The sequence below is a fragment of the Cyphellophora attinorum genome (assembly GCF_001299255.1).
Source record: "Cyphellophora attinorum strain CBS 131958 chromosome Unknown Contig4, whole genome shotgun sequence".
NCBI classification, from domain to species: Eukaryota; Fungi; Ascomycota; class Eurotiomycetes; order Chaetothyriales; family Cyphellophoraceae; genus Cyphellophora; species Cyphellophora attinorum.
The window spans coordinates 747,442-765,380 of record NW_017253232.1 but is presented as its reverse complement, the minus strand read 5'-3'; the positions used below and the strand labels follow the sequence as shown (position 1 = coordinate 765,380).

The following is a 17,939-nucleotide window of genomic DNA, read 5'->3' as shown; positions in this document are numbered from 1 at the left end:
AGGCATCGCGACGAGAGCGGTTGCGCAGTCAGTGTTCTGGTCGACGTTGCGAATCGGAAGGGCTGCGTGCGTATCGGGTGGCGCACTGCTGATGGCTGCGTAGCCAGAAGTCGGCTTGCTGCTCGGTGCATCGTCCGGGGAGCTGCATGATGCGGAGGTATCGAGCGTTTCTAGCCTCGATGAAATGTGAAATGTTGTCTTGTCGATGATGAGCTCGATGTTGGAGAAATGGAAGACTGAAACGGGTAGGTGGCATGCTTCTTTCGGAGATACTCCATGTTCTATCGGGAGCGCGAGAGTCAGTCCCCCCTGTCGCTCGCACTACTGCCTGCGCCTGGCCGCTCTAAATAGATCGCAAGATCTCAAGCACTCGCGGGGACGCGAATGATCCTGCGAGGCCGCGCCGATTGGTGGCGGTGGATTACTGGTGCGCCACTGCCACCATGTCTCTGGCAATACGAAGTGGGAAGATGCTTGACGCTTTCCGTGAACATCGATCTGCCTGAGAAGCAGAACGATCTAGCTTGCTAAGAACTACACAGGGTTTGGCACAAGTCTCGTGCAACCCCGTCTCAACGGCGCTGCCAGCTGCAGGAGTCAGGAGCGATGGGCCATTATCAAGGACCATGCACAAATCAAGGCAGGTGCATATAAGCAGCCATCCTCCCCACCAAGGCCGTTAGGGATGCTCTTCAAAGACGATCTTCCCAATATCAGAACTGAAAGCGCTCCGTTCGTTTAGCGCTTGCGCTTCTTGCCGCGCTCTTCATCGTCGAGACCACCGTTTCTATCTGCCTTTTTCGCTTTGTCTTCCATGTCATCCCAATCATCTCCTTCGTCACTGAGATCGTCTTCCTCGCCCTCGTCATCACTTGCGCTTGCATCGTCGAAGTCCGAGCCGTCTTCGCTCTCGCTCTCGCTCGCAGCCAGATCCGAGTCATCCATCTCGAATGCACTCTCCTCCGAAGACTCTTCTGCATCTTCATCATCCGAGTCTTGAGTCAAGAAAGACCAGCCACCTTCCTTGAAGAAGCTGTGTGGGTCGGTTGAGACGGTCTTCATGATGGTGCCCCAATTCAGGTTGAGGGGTCCTTCGGTGTATGCAATATCGACACTGTCGAGCCACTCCTTAACACGATCAAGTGACTCAACAGGAATGGTATTGACGTGTATAGGAGCGCGGCTGAAGTCTTTGTACACGAAGACGAGGTCGAAGTTCTTGAGACCAAACTGCTGACTGTCAGTATCATTGCCTTGACTTTGGAATCAAAGATCTTACCTGAATTCGCTCGAGATGGGCGACCTCAAGCTCGTCAAGCGTGATGACGGTAAATGGAGGCTCGGTTAGTTGTACAAGAGCGTCGGTCGCCGGAGCCATAAGAACGTTGCTGCGATTCGGCACACCATTGAAGCTCAGATCACGGAAGGGAATGTCCACGGAAATACCTTGTTCTCGACCAGCATCCGAGATCTTCTCAGCGAAGCCCTTGAATAGCCGATCGAGCTCAGCACGTTGTCGACGCTCCTCTTGCTCTTGCTCCAACTCTTCGTCGTCGCCGTAGCGGTGCTTGCGTTTCCTATTGCCAGTCTCATCGAAGGCCATGTCTGTAGCCTCGCGATAGAACTGAACGTCTGTGGTCTTGCGCTTACCAATCATAATGGGGTTCTTGAGCCGAATATGGATCAGAACAATGAGCTCTCCTGTGCACGGCTGGAAGAACAGGTGCTTCACGTTGGCGAAGACCACATCAACGTTCTCGTTCCGAATCGGTGAGATGTAGCGCAACCCATTCTGATGAATCTCAAGTTCGCCAGGAACACGCTTGCCATCCTGAGCAGGGCGGATATAGACGTTGCCAAGCTTGATCGGACGACGGTTTCTGACCTCGATCAACTTCTCCTGCTCAACGACATCCTCCAATTCCTTCTTCTCCTGCTCGCGACGAATGGCAGACTTCCGAAGCTCAGTGATCTGCGCGGCCACATCCGACAGTCGGTCCTGATCTTTCGACCGCACAGTAAGCGATCGAACGAAATGAGCCGAAGGATCTTCGAATGGCTGATCGTCTTTGCGACCAACGCCTTGACCAGGAGACAAGAAGTTGAAGCGCAGCTGTGTGTATTCGCCCTCGTCAGACTTGCTGACACTCTTGATGGTGTTGATATGGAATGGTACAGGACGACCCATAATTGGCAAGATGACGGTAGATGCTTTGGTGTCAACGTAGACAACGAGATCGCGGATTTTAGAAGGCATCTGCTCTTCACGGCGGTAGGACTCGAACTTTTTGAACTTCTTCTCGTTGTCGCCATTCACATCTCCAACTTCTTCCTTGTACTTTTCAAGACCCTCACGCTGCTTCTTCTGCGCAAGTTCCTTTTGATGAGACTTGCGACGAGCTTCTTCCTCTTCTTTGGCATTGTCTTGACGATTTGCATTGCGCAGTCTTGATGACTTGATGTTAGAAGTCGCGACTGCGCTTCGGCCTGGTTTCTTGTCCTCCTTCTTCGGCTTCTTGACCTGTTCTTCTTCCTCGTCCTTGAAGTAGAACTCGACACTGTCAATATCCGTCGAAGCAGACTTTGTAAAGACTGCTGGCTCTCGCGAGGTGACTCGAATAGTATCCACGAGTAACAAGCTGTAGTTGGTGCCCTTCTTGTCCTGCGGCTTATCATTGGTCAAATCGGATAGACTCGTGGTGATGGTCAAAGTCATGCCATCGCGAAGGATGCGTGTGTTCTTGCCATTGAGGATAAAGTTGTTGTCTTTCAGCTCGATGCCAACTGCTGCACCAATGCTCTTGGCAAAGTTCTTCTCCAGATCTGGCTTTCTGGACTTGATCACTCCGAGAGCCTTGTTGTAGACATCTTTGGCAGGCACGTTGTTCCGCGCTGCGTCCAGAGCAGCTTCGTGAGCCGCTAGAAGAATCTTGTAGTTCGCCGTCTGCGACTTCGAGGGATCGACCAGGAAGGTCCGAGCGACAGCGGCACAATATGTCTTGTAGCGAAGGCCCAAGCCCGTGATGATGCAGCCGGAATGAAGATTACTGTTGTTGACGGTGGGCTGCGTGGCTAGCTTGACATCGTACTCGCCGCCGCTTTGTACAAATGGTCCATATGCCCAGTCGAGCTGTGAGACGTCAAAGTCATCGGTCTTTGATAGCTTCTTGAACAGTTTCGCGTCGTCAATCTTGCGAGAAATGCCATCAACTAGCTTGGCGTGGCTGACTTGCTTCTCGGAGTCCAGTACATCGGACATCTCCTCGACCCAGTAGTCTTGTAGAATCGTACTCGAGGCGAGGGCAGCGCTGCGAACCGATCGAAGTTCGTTCTCATCCTTGACCGCAAAAGCCATTGAGAGCGCGCCGGAAATGTCTACCTGCTCCAGCTCCTTTGCAGTTTCGCTGAACATGCGGTTCCATTCGTCGACGAATGGACCAGTGGCATCGTACTTGCTGACCGTGCCCACCTTCTTGCCAGCACCTTTTAGGACATCCAAGCACTTGTTGAAAGCCTCAGTCCTCGTCTCGGGTTTCTTTGCCTCGACTGTGAGGATCTCGACCGGAATCTTGCCATTCGTCAAATTCTTAAGATGCTTGGCCTTCTTCTCGGTGGTGACAAAATAGACGGTGGCCTGAGTGAAGACTATCAGAGTCGCTGGGAACTCGTAGCCTAGCAGCCAGAAGTGCAGCGTGTTGTTCTTCTGGTAAACGCTGGCATCCTGTTCGGCCTTTCCAGTGATGACGATGATTGAGTCGGCGCCGTTGAAAACCTCGTTCGATCGCTTGTCCGCCTTCCAAGCTGTGTAGAAGCTGTTCAGGCGATCGAAAAAAGGCTCGGCCGCGATTGTGATCTCACTCATCTTGGAGCGACTCGCTCGATTGAGGCAGAGATCAGCGGGACTGCTCACGGTCGACTCGCGACCTCTACGATCGATGGACGCAGCGATACAAAGTGATTGCGACGCCGCAAAAGAGAGGATGGCGATGGCGGATGGGAGTGGTGAAGCGTGTGAAGGATGCGAGTTGGAAGGACGCCTGCCGTCTGAACTAAAAGCATGGACTGGCGTATCTCCAAAAAATCGCGTCAAAGGTCAGTCACGTCGATCGGAAACCATATCCGGCATTTAGCCACATTGGGACATTTGTTGTGGTCGATCACGTGAAGATACCCTCTGTTTGCGCTTCTTCCCAGTGACTTCAATGTGAACGGGGCAACCTTTGACACGACCTGGATCGCCATACTAACAGCAGCGGGACTCTGAGCGCGTGACGAGCGCGTAGCCGGCAAGATGAGGATCGTCGAGCTCATCATAGATGGGTACGTACATGTACATCGACCTTCTTATAGTCCTTCGCTAAGGCGAGCAGGTTCAAGAGTTACCAGGTACGGACCGTGATTTCGGGATGGGACGACTCATTCAACGCCGTCACCGGCCTCAATGGCTCCGGAAAGAGCAACATCCTCGATTCGATCGCATTTGTACTGGGAATCAACAACATGTCTACAGTGCGCGCACAGAACCTACAAGACCTGATTTACAAGCGAGGACAGGCCGGTGTTACGAAAGCGAGCGTGACTATTGTCTTTGACAATGCCGATAAGAACAAAAGTCCCATCGGCTTCGACGAGTATGCGCAGATCAGCGTGACGCGACAAATCGTTATGGGCGGAACAAGCAAATACCTGATTAATGGTCATCGCGCTCAACAACAGACCGTACAAAACCTGTTTCAGAGTGTTGGGCTGAACATCAACAATCCCAACTTCATCATTATGCAGGGTCGGATTACTAAGGTTCTGAACATGAAAGCGGTCGAGATACTGGCCATGATCGAAGAGGCGGCAGGCACACGAATGTTCGAGGATCGGAAAGAGAAAGCCAACAAGACCATGGCTAAGAAGGAGATGAAGGTCAAGGAAATTGAAGGCTTGCTCAAGGAAGAGATCGAACCAAAGCTGGACAAGCTGCGTGGCGAGAAAAGAGCATGGCTAGACTACCAGAAGACACAGGGCGAGCTGGAGAGACTCACAAGAGTTGTCGTCGCAGCGGACTATGTCCGAGCTGGCGAAAAGATGCGACAAGCTAACGAGGAACACGATGCCAAGCGCGCCAAAGTCCAGCACCTGGAGGACAACGCTAGCAAACTGAAGCGGGAGATCGAGAATCTCGAGGAAGAGCTTGAACGAGTCAAAGCTGTCCGCGAGAAGGAGCTGCGCAAAGGCGGCAAATTTCAGGCTCTGGAGCAACGAGTCAAAGAACACAGCCACGAACTTGTGCGGCTTGCGACGATCCTGGAGCTGAAGAAGACGAGTCTGAAGGAGGAAGAAGCCAGGAAGAAAGACGCATCTACGAATATCAAGACTTTGGAGAAGCAAGTCAAGGACAAGAAAGCGGCATTCGAGAAGCTCGAAGGCAAATTCACCACAGCGAAGGCAGATGTCGATGCGCAAACAGCGGAGATGGAGAGCAAGGAGGAGCTTCTGTCAACGTTACAGACCGGCGTAGCCTCTCGTGAGGGTCAAGAGAGTGGCTATCAAGGTCAGCTACAGGAAGCCAGATCGCGGGCGACTGCAGCTGGCACCGAGCAGGAGCAAGCAAAACTGAAGATTTCCCATCTTGAAAAGAAGATCAAGGAGGATGAGCCACGTGCGAAGAAGGCAAAGGAACAGAACGCTGGACTGATCAGCGGTTTGGAGACCTTGAAGAAGCAAGCTGCGAAGCTTGAAGCAGACCTATCGAAACTGGGCTTTGAGCCTGGCCGCGCCGCTCAGATGCAGGAGCAGCAAACAACCCTTCAGAAGACTATACGCAAACTCAAGGAAGAAGCTGATGGGCTGAAGCGGAAAGTGGCCAACGTCGACTTCAACTACAGTGATCCATCACCCAATTTTGACCGCTCGAAAGTCAAAGGTCTCGTCGCGCAGTTATTTGAGCTCGACAAGGACAATGCTCAAGCTGGCACGGCTCTCGAGATCTGCGCTGGTGGACGGCTGTACAATGTTGTTGTTGACTCAGCAGAGACCGGCACCCAGCTCTTGCAGAATGGCAAGCTGAAGAAGCGCGTCACAATCATCCCTCTCAACAAGATATCTGCCTTCCGCGCGTCTGCTGAGAAGGTTGGTGCTGCTCAGAAAATCGCTCCGGGCAAGGTCGACTTGGCATTGTCGCTGATCGGCTACGATCGTGAAGTGTCTGCGGCAATGGACTTTGTATTCGGAACGACACTCATCTGTCAGGACGCAGAAACTGCGAAGAGAGTCACTTTCGATCCGGCCGTGCGTCTGAAGAGTGTCACTCTCGAAGGAGATGTATATGATCCATCGGGCACCTTATCTGGTGGAAGCTCGCCGAACTCAAGCGGAGTGCTTGTAATCCTGCAGAAGCTGAACGAAGTGACCAGAACCATGCAGCAGCACCATTCCGAGCTCGACAATTTACAAGGCCAAATGCAGGGCGACAAGGCCAAGATGGCCACAATCCACGCCACTAAACAGGAGCTTGATCTGAAGACACATGAGATCCATTTGACGGAAGAGCAGATCAAGGGCAACTCATCGTCATCAATCATCGCCGCCGTGGAAGAGATGAAGGAGACCGTTGGACAGCTCAAAGAGACTGTGGCCGCGGCAAAGTCCAACCAGGCTGAGGCCCAAAAGGATGTCAAGCGCATCGAGAAGGATATGGCAGACTTCAGCAAGAACAAGGACAGCAAGCTGAAGGAGCTCGAGAAATCACTCGCAGATCTGAAAAAGAGTTTGTCCAAGACCGCCGTGTCTATCAAAACCATGCAGAAAGAGCTTCAGGAGGCCCGGATTGACTCGGAACAGGCGGTCACCGACTTGGGTGCTGCGGAAGAACAACTGGTTGAGATACAGGCCAGCATCGACTCGCAGCAATTAGAGCTGGAAGCTCTCCGAGAAGAAGAGTCGACCACTAAATCAGCACACGACGTAGCCCAAGCAGAGCTGCATGACGAACAAGCCAAGCTGATCTCTTTCGACAACGAGCTCAAGGACCTAGAGAACGCTCGAACACGCAAGTCGAAACAGATCAGCGAAGAGGCTCTCGAGGCGCAGAAGCTTTCGCACGCCGTCGAAAAAGCAGCCAAGGACTCTACCGCAGCCTCACAACTCGTCGCAGCTCTGGAGCGAGAGCATGATTGGATTCCCGACACGAAGGATCAGTTCGGCAAGCCCAACACGCCGTATGATTTCCACGGCAAGAACCTCGCAGAGTCACGCTCTATGCTCAAGAATGTCACGGAGCGCTTCCAAGGCATGAAGAAGAAGATCAACCCGAAAGTCATGCCAATGATCGATAGCGTCGAGAAGAAAGAGACCAGTCTGAAGAACATGCTTCGAACTGTTGTGCGAGATAAGAAGAAGATCGAGGAGACAATTGTCACGATCGAAGAGTACAAGAAGGAAGCACTGCTCAAGACTTGGGAGAAAGTCACACACGACTTTGGCAACATATTTGCGGACCTGCTCCCTGGAAACAATAGTGCAAAACTTGTGCCTATCGACGGCGACATAAGCAGGATCGGGGAGGGCTTGGAGGTCAAGGTCATGCTTGGTAAGGTTTGGAAGACGGGGCTTACTGAGTTGAGTGGTGGACAGCGGTATGTTCTTCCCTCTCTTTCCCACGAACCCGTCACAACCACGTGCTGACTCAATGACAAGGTCACTGATCGCTCTCTCGCTCATCATGGCCTTACTGCAATTCAAGCCGGCGCCCATGTATATCTTGGACGAAGTCGATGCTGCGCTCGATCTGTCACATACGCAAAACATTGGGCGCCTCATCAAAACGCGGTTCAAGGGCAGTCAATTCATTGTCGTCAGTCTGAAGGATGGTATGTTTCAGAACGCGAACCGCGTATTCAGGACGAGGTTCAGTGAGGGCACCAGTGTTGTCAGTGTGATGCAATAACGAGTTCAGATTCAATGACATGCCATTCCTTTTGCCAAACATCATCCCAGTACAGTTTGCGTGCTGCTCCTTCGCGACGCTGTCGCAATCTGGAGGATTCTGTTGTGCTTGGTTAGCAGAGAGACTTTACCCGAAAATCCACCTGCGTCGAAGCGAACTCAGCGTCTCGAGCTAGCGCTTTCAGCCCATGTCAGGTGCATTGCGTGGCGTGTCAGGATCGTCGCTGACCACGTGCGGCTGTTGACAAGGAGGTCGCATCAACAAGAGAGGTTTGCATTGGCAACCTCGGCTTGCCGTACCGTGACAGGAAGGAGATACGGCGTCCTGAGTGAGTCTCGACCGCTTTGCAATCATGAGAGGCTTTGACAATGGGTCCGGCGTGGCCTTTCAAAGCTCGCTTGCACGGTGTCAATGTGTCGTCCTTTCCAGCACCAATGTTGACGCTGGGGTCACGACAGCTGCATACAATCGTCCGCAGCCCGGGCCAGAATTCGGATCATCTTGGCCATCGAGACTTTGAACCGATTCAGGCGAGGGCAGCATTCCATCCGATTGTTACACCCAGCTGTGCCGGCTGTGCGACAAGAAGTCGCGCAGGGATGTGTCAATATGGTCACTACCGTTGTCAAATCATGCAGGGTGCCGAGTTGGAACCGATGTACATGTGGCCATTTGCCTGTCTTCTACACAGGCACGCCTCTCGAAGTGCCGATAGAGCTGTCTGTAGTACGCAAGATGGGAGGCGGTCGATATCGGAATGAATCGTGCCTTCCAGGGGCGAGAGCCTCGGCCACACCGCTGGCAGGCGCAAACAGCTGATACTTCTTGGCAGCAAGTACAGCACGATTGCTCTTTCCATTGCTCAACATCACAAGCAGTCTCGCCCATCCCACCCGGACGATCTTAGGACTGTCATGGAGACTGCCAGTACCTATTACTTTCCTTCATCAATACTTCTAATTGAAAGACAGCAACTGTGAGACGTGTCACTGTCAAAAGCTACGGAAATTGTACTTCCTCAGTGCCAAACTCCCTGTTTGATGCTCATGCGCTCCGCCCGAATCGTTCAAACACGATAGATGAACACAGCTCAGTCTCTCAGCTCCTCACGAATCTTCAGATCCATCATCAAATAGTCAGAGGCTTACCTTGCTGCCCAGGATCTCGAAAAAGTTGTCGACCAGAGCAAGATCCGAGGTTTGCTATCGGGAGGTTCGTGTCCCAGCTGCACCTCTCAATTTCTGTCAAAGTGGCTTATCAATTGGTGACACAGACATGTATCTACGACCACGTGTTGGACAGCTCACGAGCTGGGACATATATCGCGGTCAACATGGCCCATGCTCGCCGACATTCTCTGCGCGATCTAGCGACCAATATTATCCAGGGTTCAAGCTAGAAGCACTTCGTCCACATCTCTTTGTGTCAGCAACTACGTCAGCAGGACGGCGACCAAGGTCCGGCGATCGAACTTGAGGAGCGCACAATGGACAGAGCGGAGAAAGGTGAAGAAGATGGAAGCAGGACTCTCACCTACAGTGGTGGCAGCGAGGACGCGCTACCTCTTGCCACCGCCCAGGACACCCTAAATCCGCTCAACTGGCCAGCATCAAGGAAGAGGCTGTTATTCCTGGCACTGATGTCCAGTTCGATCTTGTGCGACGGGTGAGTCTGTCAAGCTTTGTGGACATGAGTGTTCTTTAACAGATTTCGCAGTGGCATGACTTGGGGTGCCACACTGATTGTGCCTCAAGCTATCGAGTGGAACTTGTCGATTCCCAAATCTGCTACTAGCCTGAACTACGGGATTTTGCTGCAGGGCATCGGAGGCGTGCTCTGCATGCCCCTTATCAATGCCTTCGGCCGGTGAGTCAACCTCACCAGATCCTTCATAGAAGACCTCGTCTGACTTCGTGTCAAGCTTGCCATGCTGGATCTGGCCGCAACTGGCGACATTAGGGGTGGTCATTGGCTGCTGCTTCGCCAGATCTTTCGACACATTCACGGCACTCCGTGCGTTGCAAGGACTGTTCGGAACGATCCCTCAAGTCATTGGCCTGCCCATCATTTATGATATGTATGCTCCGGAAGAATGGCCGACAATGATCAACATCTGGGGTACTTGCTTCCTTGTTGGACCTTTCCTAGGACCCGCGCTTGCCGGATATATCATGGAGGGTACCAAGGATTGGCGGGCTGACTTTGGCGTTCTCGCTGGCTTGTATGCCTTCTCCTCCTTTCTGGTCCTTCTCTGGGGTCGAGAAACATTCTATGACCAAGCGCGCCAGGTCCAGCAGACCAACAAGATCAAAGCCTTAGTCGGCATTGGCAATACACGACTACCTAAGTTAAGGACAGTAGGACGTTCGTTGATGGAGCTGCTGAGATTGGCCTTTTGGACACCGCCGCTTCTCTTGACAGGACTCAGCACACTGGTCAATTTTACCTGGCCTATTGGCATCACTGTGACTTTCGACACCTTCATACACTCTCCTCCATACCTCTTCGGGAACATTAATGGTGCGTCTATGAGGTTCGCGCCCGTCATTGGCGCTCTTGCTGGCTTCATGATCGGATACTTCTTCAACAGATGGATCTACTACGGTGCTGGCGGGACGCGCCAAGCACATTGGCGGCCAGAACATCGTCTGCATGGGGTCTGGTTTCCTGCTGCTTGCCTTTTCTTCGGCCTCCTAATCTACGGGCTCACACTTGCCAACGGAAAGAGCTGGGTTGGGTTGGCATTTGGATGGTGCATAACCGTCGCAGGTCTTGTCGCCTCCACAGTGTGAGTGCAAAGTCTCGCCGCACCTGTGCTAGGATGCTAACTCTGGCATAAAGTGCCATAACAGATTTCGCACTGGAAAAGTATCCCGAGCACGCCACCAATGTGTCAGCGATAATCAACTGTTGGAGAACACTAGGCGGCTTCTCTGTGAGCTACTTCCAGCAGCCTTGGATTGACAGGGATGGTAAGGCTGTGGTCTTTGGAGTGCAGGCTGCTGTCGTGGGCGCCAGCGCAATTCTTTTCATCACGCCCGTGATCCTGATGGGCAGACGAAGGGCAATGGCGAAGGCAGACGCATCTGCGTGACAGTGATAAGCTCTAACAACTGATGGAACGTCTACTTCGGACGACTTGACTGAAGTGAAGGCATGTTGAGCGGAAGTGTGATGATCGAAGTGTTCCATGTCGTACATGAGACCGGATGACACGAATATAGTCGTTGAGCACAGCGCTCCTTCCTACTTGTGCCTTTCTCTTGCTTGACCTGGTCCTCTTCTATCGTGTCAATACCACTCCCTGCGATTATACAGCATCGATCTCCCACACCTTTCTACTCCCGTTCTCGGAGCATGCGTTGCGAGCTAGATTGCATCATGTCCTCGATATCTTTGCATTTCGAGCATTGCCTGACTATTGATGCTACTTGATTCGCCTGTGAGGATTGGAGAAGTGCTCCACCTCCGCGCCGAACCTCGGGGGCTCGTGGGGGCTTTCGAACCAAAAAGTTTCGACCGTCGAAAGAGACGACCTTGAGCAAGCTGGCAAGAGAGGCAGACGTTTTTCCACAAAATGACGAGCCTCCTGCAGCGGACCGCTCCCCTACGAGCTCGATGTCCCCTCGACCTAGGCTCCCGCTCAGCCTTACCATCACGCCGCAACTACGCCGTCCCTGCAGCGACCCCATCTGCACCTCGACGACGAGCCGCCGTACCACCCTACAAAAAGATCCTCGACAAGTTCGAAGACGTGCGCTCCATCCTCGGCACCCAAAAGCTTTCCCTCGCAGAAAAGATCCTCTACTCACACCTCGACAACGTCGAAGACTCCCTCCTCACTAATACCTCGAACGGCAAGAACATCCGCGGCAATGCCAACCTCAAACTCAAGCCCGACCGTGTCGCCATGCAGGACGCCTCGGCGCAGATGGCTATCTTGCAGTTCATGACGTGTAATCTGCCGAGTACGGCGGTACCGGCGAGCATACATTGCGACCATATGATTGTGGGTGAGAAGGGCGCGGATACGGATCTGCCGAACTCGATAGCGGGCAATAAGGAGGTGTTTGATTTCTTGGAGTCGGCGGCGAAGCGGTATGGGATTGAGTTCTGGCCGCCGGGGGCGGGGATTATTCATCAGAGCGTGCTGGAGAATTATAGTGCGCCGGGGTTGATGATGTTGGGGACTGATAGTCATACGCCGAATGCTGGTGGGTTGGGTGCGATTGCGATCGGGGTCGGAGGCGCGGATGCTGTTGATGCGTTGGTGGATGCGCCGTGGGAGTTAAAGGCGCCGAAGGTGCTTGGTGTGAGATTGGAGGGGAAGCTGAGTGGTTGGGCGTCGCCGAAGGATGTGATTCTGCATCTGGCGGGCAAGTTGACCGTAAGAGGCGGGACGGGGCTTGTCATTGAGTATCATGGTCCCGGTGTAGAGACGCTGAGTGCGACTGGTATGGCGACTATTTGCAATATGGTAGGGGTCCAGTCCATCATCGTTTGGCGCCATCAGCTGACAAGATGCAGGGCGCCGAAGTAGGCGCCACAACATCAATTTTTCCCTTCTCGAAGGGACACGTCCCGTATCTGAACGCTACTGGTCGAACAGCGATCATCGATGCTGTTCAGGGCATTGCGTATGGGTCAGAAAAGCACAACTTCCTCGTGGCTGATGAAGGTACGGAGTATGATGAGCTAGTCACAATCGACCTTTCAACACTGGAACCCCACATCAATGGTCCTTTCACGCCAGATTTGTCGACGCCATTGTCCAAATTCAAGGACGCCGTCGAGATCAACAAATGGCCGGATACATTCGGCGCAGGTCTGATCGGCTCATGCACGAATTCGTCGTTCGAAGACATGACTAGAGCTGAAGATCTGGTCAAGCAAGCCCATGCGGCAGGACTGAAGCCAAAATCAGATTTCTTCATTACGCCAGGTAGCGAGCAAGTCAGGGCGACCTTGGAGGACAGCAACACCCTGCAAACGTTCGCCGCTGCAGGCGGCACTGTGCTTGCCAACGCCTGCGGCCCATGTATCGGACAGTGGAAAAGGACGGACGGCGTGCAGAAAGGTGAAGAGAACGCCATCCTCTGCTCTTACAACCGCAATTTCCCCGGCCGGAATGACGGCAACCCAAAAACCATGAGCTTTCTCGCCTCACCAGAACTCGTCACAGCCATGTCATACTCTGGCTCTACGAGTTTCAATCCCATCACCGACTCCATTCCCTTGCCTTCCGGCGAAGCCTTCAGATTCGAGCCTCCAAAAGGGAACGCTCTTCCCGGCTCCGGCTTCTCGATCGGCAACCCGGACTTCCTCCCCACCTCAGCAAAACCAGACTCGAGCATGCAAGTCGTCGTCGACCCCGAATCCGACCGCCTCGCCATCCTCGAGCCCTTTGAGCCGTACGGCGAAGGGGAGCTTAAAGACCTGAGAGTCCTCTACAAAGTTAAAGGGCAATGCACCACCGACACCATCTCCGCTGCTGGGCCCTGGCTCAAGTATAAAGGGCATCTACCCAACATCGCCGAGAACACACTGATCGGTGCCATCAACGCCGAGACCGGCGAGACGAATGTCGCTTATGACAGTGATGGAAGCAAATCCTCCATCCCGGACCTCGCCAAGAAGTGGAAATCACAGAACCAATCCTGGCTCGTAGTCGCAGAGGACAATTACGGCGAGGGCTCCGCCCGAGAACACGCTGCATTGCAGCCGCGGTATCTCGGAGGGAAGGTCATCTTGTCGAAGAGCTTTGCGCGCATTCATGAGACGAATCTGAAGAAGCAAGGCGTGGTGCCTTTGACTTTTGCTGATAAGGCGGATTATGATCGGATTAGTGCGAATGATAGTGTGGAGACTGTGGGATTGTATGATGTGTTGCAGAGTGGTGGGCAAGGGGAGGTAAGGCTGAAGGTGAGGAAGGCGAAGAGGTGGGGGGGAGTTTGAGATTCCGGTGAGGCATACGTTGAGTAAGGACCAGTGTGCGTTTGTGCTGGCTGGGAGTGCGTTGAATTTGTTGGCGAAGAAGGGGAGGCCGGAGTGACGTACAGTATTGGGAACAGCAAGGCCTGGAACGAGGTACCTGAAGTGATCGATCAGACAAGGCTGCGGTTATGAAGTGACGGATCCTCGTGGCCGCGGACTCTGGCGAAAAGCCTATAATGGTTTCACCAGCAACGACCTCGCTTCACTCGCCTGCCAAGGAAATGCGCACACGACAAACCATCGAACAGAATGTGGTCAACAAAAATGCAAAAAGAACAAACTATTGCCGATTCGCAGGTTGTTCTTCAGGAACTACCCACATGCTTAGCCGGGACGAGACCTTGCCGCCGTTAAGGATCTCTTTTGCACCTCTGCCGCCGAAAGAGGGTAACCAGTTTCAGGTTTAATTGAACCAGGCGCGGCGCAATGGTCAGCCGCTGACATGTGAGGACCTTTGTCCGATTGACGGTGCAAAAATCAGCAGCTCGAAAATATAATCAACAAACGACGAACTGCCCAGGTGAGCAACCTTCCGGCAAGTGACTCAGCCTCGTGCCGCAGCAGTGGCTGTCAAGGCTACACCTGGGGTATGGGTGATCACCACAGTACTTTCGCCTGATGGTTCCTTCAATCCTCACAGGGACAAATTTGCGCAAGGGAGCTGCGGACAGAGCAAGACGCGCCACGAGGCTACCTCGAGAGAATTCGTGATACTACAGAAGTCGCGAGGATACATGGCGCATAAGGCAGCGCAAGCGGTGGAAGGCAGTGAGGAAATCAGGTATACGGCAGTGACGATGGACGCAGGCTGAAATCCGATCTCCTGAGTTATTGAAGTACATCATCTGGTAATCTTCGTGCTCTTCCAATGGAAGGACTATTTCCCGGCTATAATTGAGCGCTGATGAATCCTTTGTCATCGCCGACTGGCGACTCCTCCTTCCCAGAACGCTGCTCATAGTTGACCTCAAAGCTGTACTGCGGATTCCAATGCATAGCCCAGTACTCGTCCCAAATAGCCCTTGTGATAGGGCCCACCTTGCCGTCCCGAATCTTGCGCCCGTCCAAGCTCGTAATGGGCATGATTCCTCCAGCGGTGGTACACATGAAGATCTCATCGGATTGGTATGCGAGCTCGACAGGGATGAACTCGCAACGAACCTCAACATTGTTGACACGAGCGGCATCGAACACGCTCTTGCGACTGATTCCCTGCAGCACGCCTCGGTCTGGCGTGTACAAGACTCCGTCCTTGACGAAGCACACATTGAAGCCTGATCCCTCGGTGATGTGAGCATCGCCATCCGTCAGGAAAGGGTAGAGAGCACCACGGTCGCGTGCCTCATACATTGCGCGTGTCAGGTCGCCCCACTGCAGGTTCTTGACTGTTGGATCAATAGCGCCCGGCGGGACGCGTCTCACGGTCCGAGCGATGATCGCCTCGCCTCCAGTGCGCTGCATCTCTGGCTCCATGACCCACACGTACGGGACGATGAACATGTAGAGATTGTTGACGATTTGATCATGCGGAGTGTCTCTCACGCCCCGGAAGCCCCGTGTGACGATCAGCTCCACGAATGCGTCGCGGATCTCAGAGGTAGCAGCCATGTCTGCCAGGATCTGTTTGATCTCTTCCTTGGGCTTGGGGAGAGTCATGCGGATCTTGTGGCAGCTGGCTTCTAGGCGGTTGAGGTGGTCGTCGAGCCGGAAGAAGCGACTGTCCCAGATGGCGGGGACGTCGTAGGTGAGGTCGCTGTGTAGGAAGCCTTGGTCCTTCAGGGGGATTCGGGCTTCGTGGTAGGGCTCATATTCGCCGTTGATCCAGGCGATGCCGTGGGCGAATGGGTTGGATGCTTGTGCCTGTACGAGCGTACGCTGACGTGCCTCGTAGTCAGCGAAGATCTGGTCCATGGTCGCCATCTTGGTGCGAGTGTGATTGATTGTACAAGTGTCTGGTTGGGAAGCGCTTGATGGCCGATATGTGGGAGTACAGGTGGTCAGCCATGGTCACGGAGCAGCTCAACGGTCTTTATTGACATTGGCGAGGCCTCAAGATGCGGAAATGTCCTAAACGATGCCTTGCGCATGTGTCAATGCAAGACGACCGATCGCCCCTGTAGGTGAGTCCGAGTTTGTGGACTTAGGACAATCGGCTGATCCAGTGCCCCGGAGCTGATAAGGTGCCTATCCGATCAAGTATTACCGAATCCGGAAGGAGAGATGTCCATTTTCGGCCTCGATTCCACCGGAACTTTGATTTTTTGGCGACCTACATCCAGGACGAGAACTGGAACAGCAGGATCTAGACGCATCTGGCATCCGGCATCAGGCAAGGTCGAGTATGAATGCCACCGCAATGAGTGACGCGGAGAAAGCTGTGAGCAGATCTGCAAATTCACAAGAGGTTGCTAGATGGTGAAGTCCGACGCTGGACGTGCTCTGTTCCCAATATCTGCCCATTCTGCTTGAATTTTGACAACGAGCCTCACCACGTTGATTTAGCGACTTATTACAACACCGACAACCATGGCGCAAAAGACCATTGTTGTCATCGGGTAAGCTCACACTGGAGAAGTGCGTGCTGTCTCCCAGCTAACAAGTATCTAGCGCCGGTGTGGCAGGCTTGACCACAGCAATGCTATTATCGAGAACGAGAAAGTACCGAGTAATCATAGCAGCGAAGCACATGCCTGGCGACTACGCTATCGAATATGCAAGTCCGTGGGCTGGTGCAAATTACATGCCCGTATCAATTCGTGACACCGATGCTGCGCAGTACGATCGAGACACCTGGTTACCGTTGGAGGATCTTGCTCGCCATCATCCCGAGGCCGGTGTCCATTTCCAGGAGTGCCAGATCTTCAATCGCGCAGCTGATGCACAGTCCACGACAGCAGCTTGGTTCTCCGAGCTGCTATCGACAAATCCTTGGTTCAAGGACGTGGTGTCTGACGTATGTCCGCACTTCAAGTCGTTCGACTTCGTACCGATGCTGATAGTGTCCAGTTCAAAGTGCTCCCCAGGAGCGATCTTGCAGCAGGCATCGACTCGGCGACATCTTTCACGTCTTTTTGCATAAACACAGCCATCTATCTTCCGTGGCTGCTGTCACAATGCCTGCGCAATGGTGTGAAGGTTCAAAGAGGCACATTTTCGCACATCAGCGATGCTGTCTCGGTCGATCCAAGCCACCCAGCCGATCTCATCGTGAATTGCACAGGACTTGGGGCCTCGACTCTTGGTGGTGTCCAAGACACCTCGGTGGTAGCTGCACGCGGACAAATCACACTTGTTAGGAACGACCCTGGTGGACGCATGATGAACTTTTCTGGCACTGAAGACGGACCAGACGAGGCATGCTATATCATGGCCCGCGCAGCAGGAGGAGGCACAATTCTCGGTGGATCGTATCAGAAAGGCAACACTGATAGCGGTATCGATCTGAACCAGGCCACTCGGATCATGCAACGCGCAGTCAAAGCGTGCCCGGCACTGACAGGTGGAAAGGGCATCGAGGCCCTCGACATCATTCGTCACGGGGTCGGTCTGAGGCCAGTCCGTGAAGATGGCACAAGGGTAGCTAAAGAGAAGATCGGTGGTGTCTGGGTCGTGCATAACTATGGTGCGGGTGGTGCAGGTTACCAGTCTTCATATGGCTGCGCGCAAGCTGCGTTGGATCTGGTCGAAGAAGCACTCGGTGGAAGGAACAAGGCAAAGTTGTGAAGACAATCACAAAGATTGCCCAGGTCAGGAAGACGCGGCGGGTCTGGGAGTGAATTTGCTGATTTGACGCAGAAGAACGAGTCGTCCACTGCGACAGAGCGACTCTTCTAATGCTGAAGTGCAGCTCGTTAGAGACACAAGAGCGGCTCATTTAAAGTGACGAAGCGATTCGATTGACGCAGTAGTGCGGTTAATCAGAAGTAGGAGCGCGACACATCTGATCAGGTGGCTGATCCCGAGATGAGCCTTACTTGAGCGTCAGCCGGTCGAAAGATTCGGTGTGAAC

The 17,939-nt window shown here is 53.4% G+C and overlaps 6 protein-coding genes across 6 annotated transcripts; 4 read left to right on the top strand and 2 right to left on the bottom strand.

Annotated features, from left to right (window-relative positions):
• Nucleotides 1-738: 738 nt before the first annotated feature.
• AB675_6395 (FACT complex subunit spt16) lies at nucleotides 739-3,862 on the bottom strand (the record flags this gene model as incomplete). Its single annotated transcript, XM_018146683.1, has 2 exons — nucleotides 739-1,230; nucleotides 1,280-3,862. The coding sequence occupies 2 exons, from the start codon at nucleotides 3,860-3,862 to the stop codon at nucleotides 739-741; spliced, it is 3,075 nt and encodes a 1,024-aa protein (XP_018003675.1).
• A 429-nt stretch (nucleotides 3,863-4,291) lies between these two features.
• On the top strand, nucleotides 4,292-7,936 carry AB675_6394 (Structural maintenance of chromosomes protein 2; the record flags this gene model as incomplete). The annotated part of the gene is made up of 3 exons (XM_018146682.1): nucleotides 4,292-4,320; nucleotides 4,371-7,625; nucleotides 7,687-7,936. The coding sequence occupies 3 exons, from the start codon at nucleotides 4,292-4,294 to the stop codon at nucleotides 7,934-7,936; spliced, it is 3,534 nt and encodes a 1,177-aa protein (XP_018004061.1).
• A 1,486-nt stretch (nucleotides 7,937-9,422) lies between these two features.
• Nucleotides 9,423-11,030, top strand: AB675_6393 (putative transporter; the record flags this gene model as incomplete). The annotated part of the gene is made up of 4 exons (XM_018146681.1): nucleotides 9,423-9,601; nucleotides 9,653-9,802; nucleotides 9,858-10,724; nucleotides 10,778-11,030. The coding sequence occupies 4 exons, from the start codon at nucleotides 9,423-9,425 to the stop codon at nucleotides 11,028-11,030; spliced, it is 1,449 nt and encodes a 482-aa protein (XP_018003807.1).
• A 483-nt stretch (nucleotides 11,031-11,513) lies between these two features.
• AB675_6392 (putative aconitate hydratase, mitochondrial) lies at nucleotides 11,514-13,891 on the top strand (the record flags this gene model as incomplete). Its single annotated transcript, XM_018146680.1, has 2 exons — nucleotides 11,514-12,413; nucleotides 12,464-13,891. 2 exons carry the CDS (start codon nucleotides 11,514-11,516, stop codon nucleotides 13,889-13,891), a joined length of 2,328 nt encoding a protein of 775 aa, XP_018004128.1.
• Nucleotides 13,892-14,818: 927 nt separating this feature from the next.
• AB675_6391 (putative branched-chain-amino-acid aminotransferase) lies at nucleotides 14,819-15,850 on the bottom strand (the record flags this gene model as incomplete). The annotated part of the gene is made up of 1 exon (XM_018146679.1): nucleotides 14,819-15,850. One exon carries the CDS (start codon nucleotides 15,848-15,850, stop codon nucleotides 14,819-14,821), a length of 1,032 nt encoding a protein of 343 aa, XP_018003931.1.
• A 606-nt stretch (nucleotides 15,851-16,456) lies between these two features.
• On the top strand, nucleotides 16,457-17,653 carry AB675_6390 (D-amino-acid oxidase; the record flags this gene model as incomplete). Its single annotated transcript, XM_018146678.1, has 3 exons — nucleotides 16,457-16,485; nucleotides 16,538-16,883; nucleotides 16,937-17,653. 3 exons carry the CDS (start codon nucleotides 16,457-16,459, stop codon nucleotides 17,651-17,653), a joined length of 1,092 nt encoding a protein of 363 aa, XP_018003732.1.
• Between the last annotated feature and the right edge of the window lie 286 nt (nucleotides 17,654-17,939).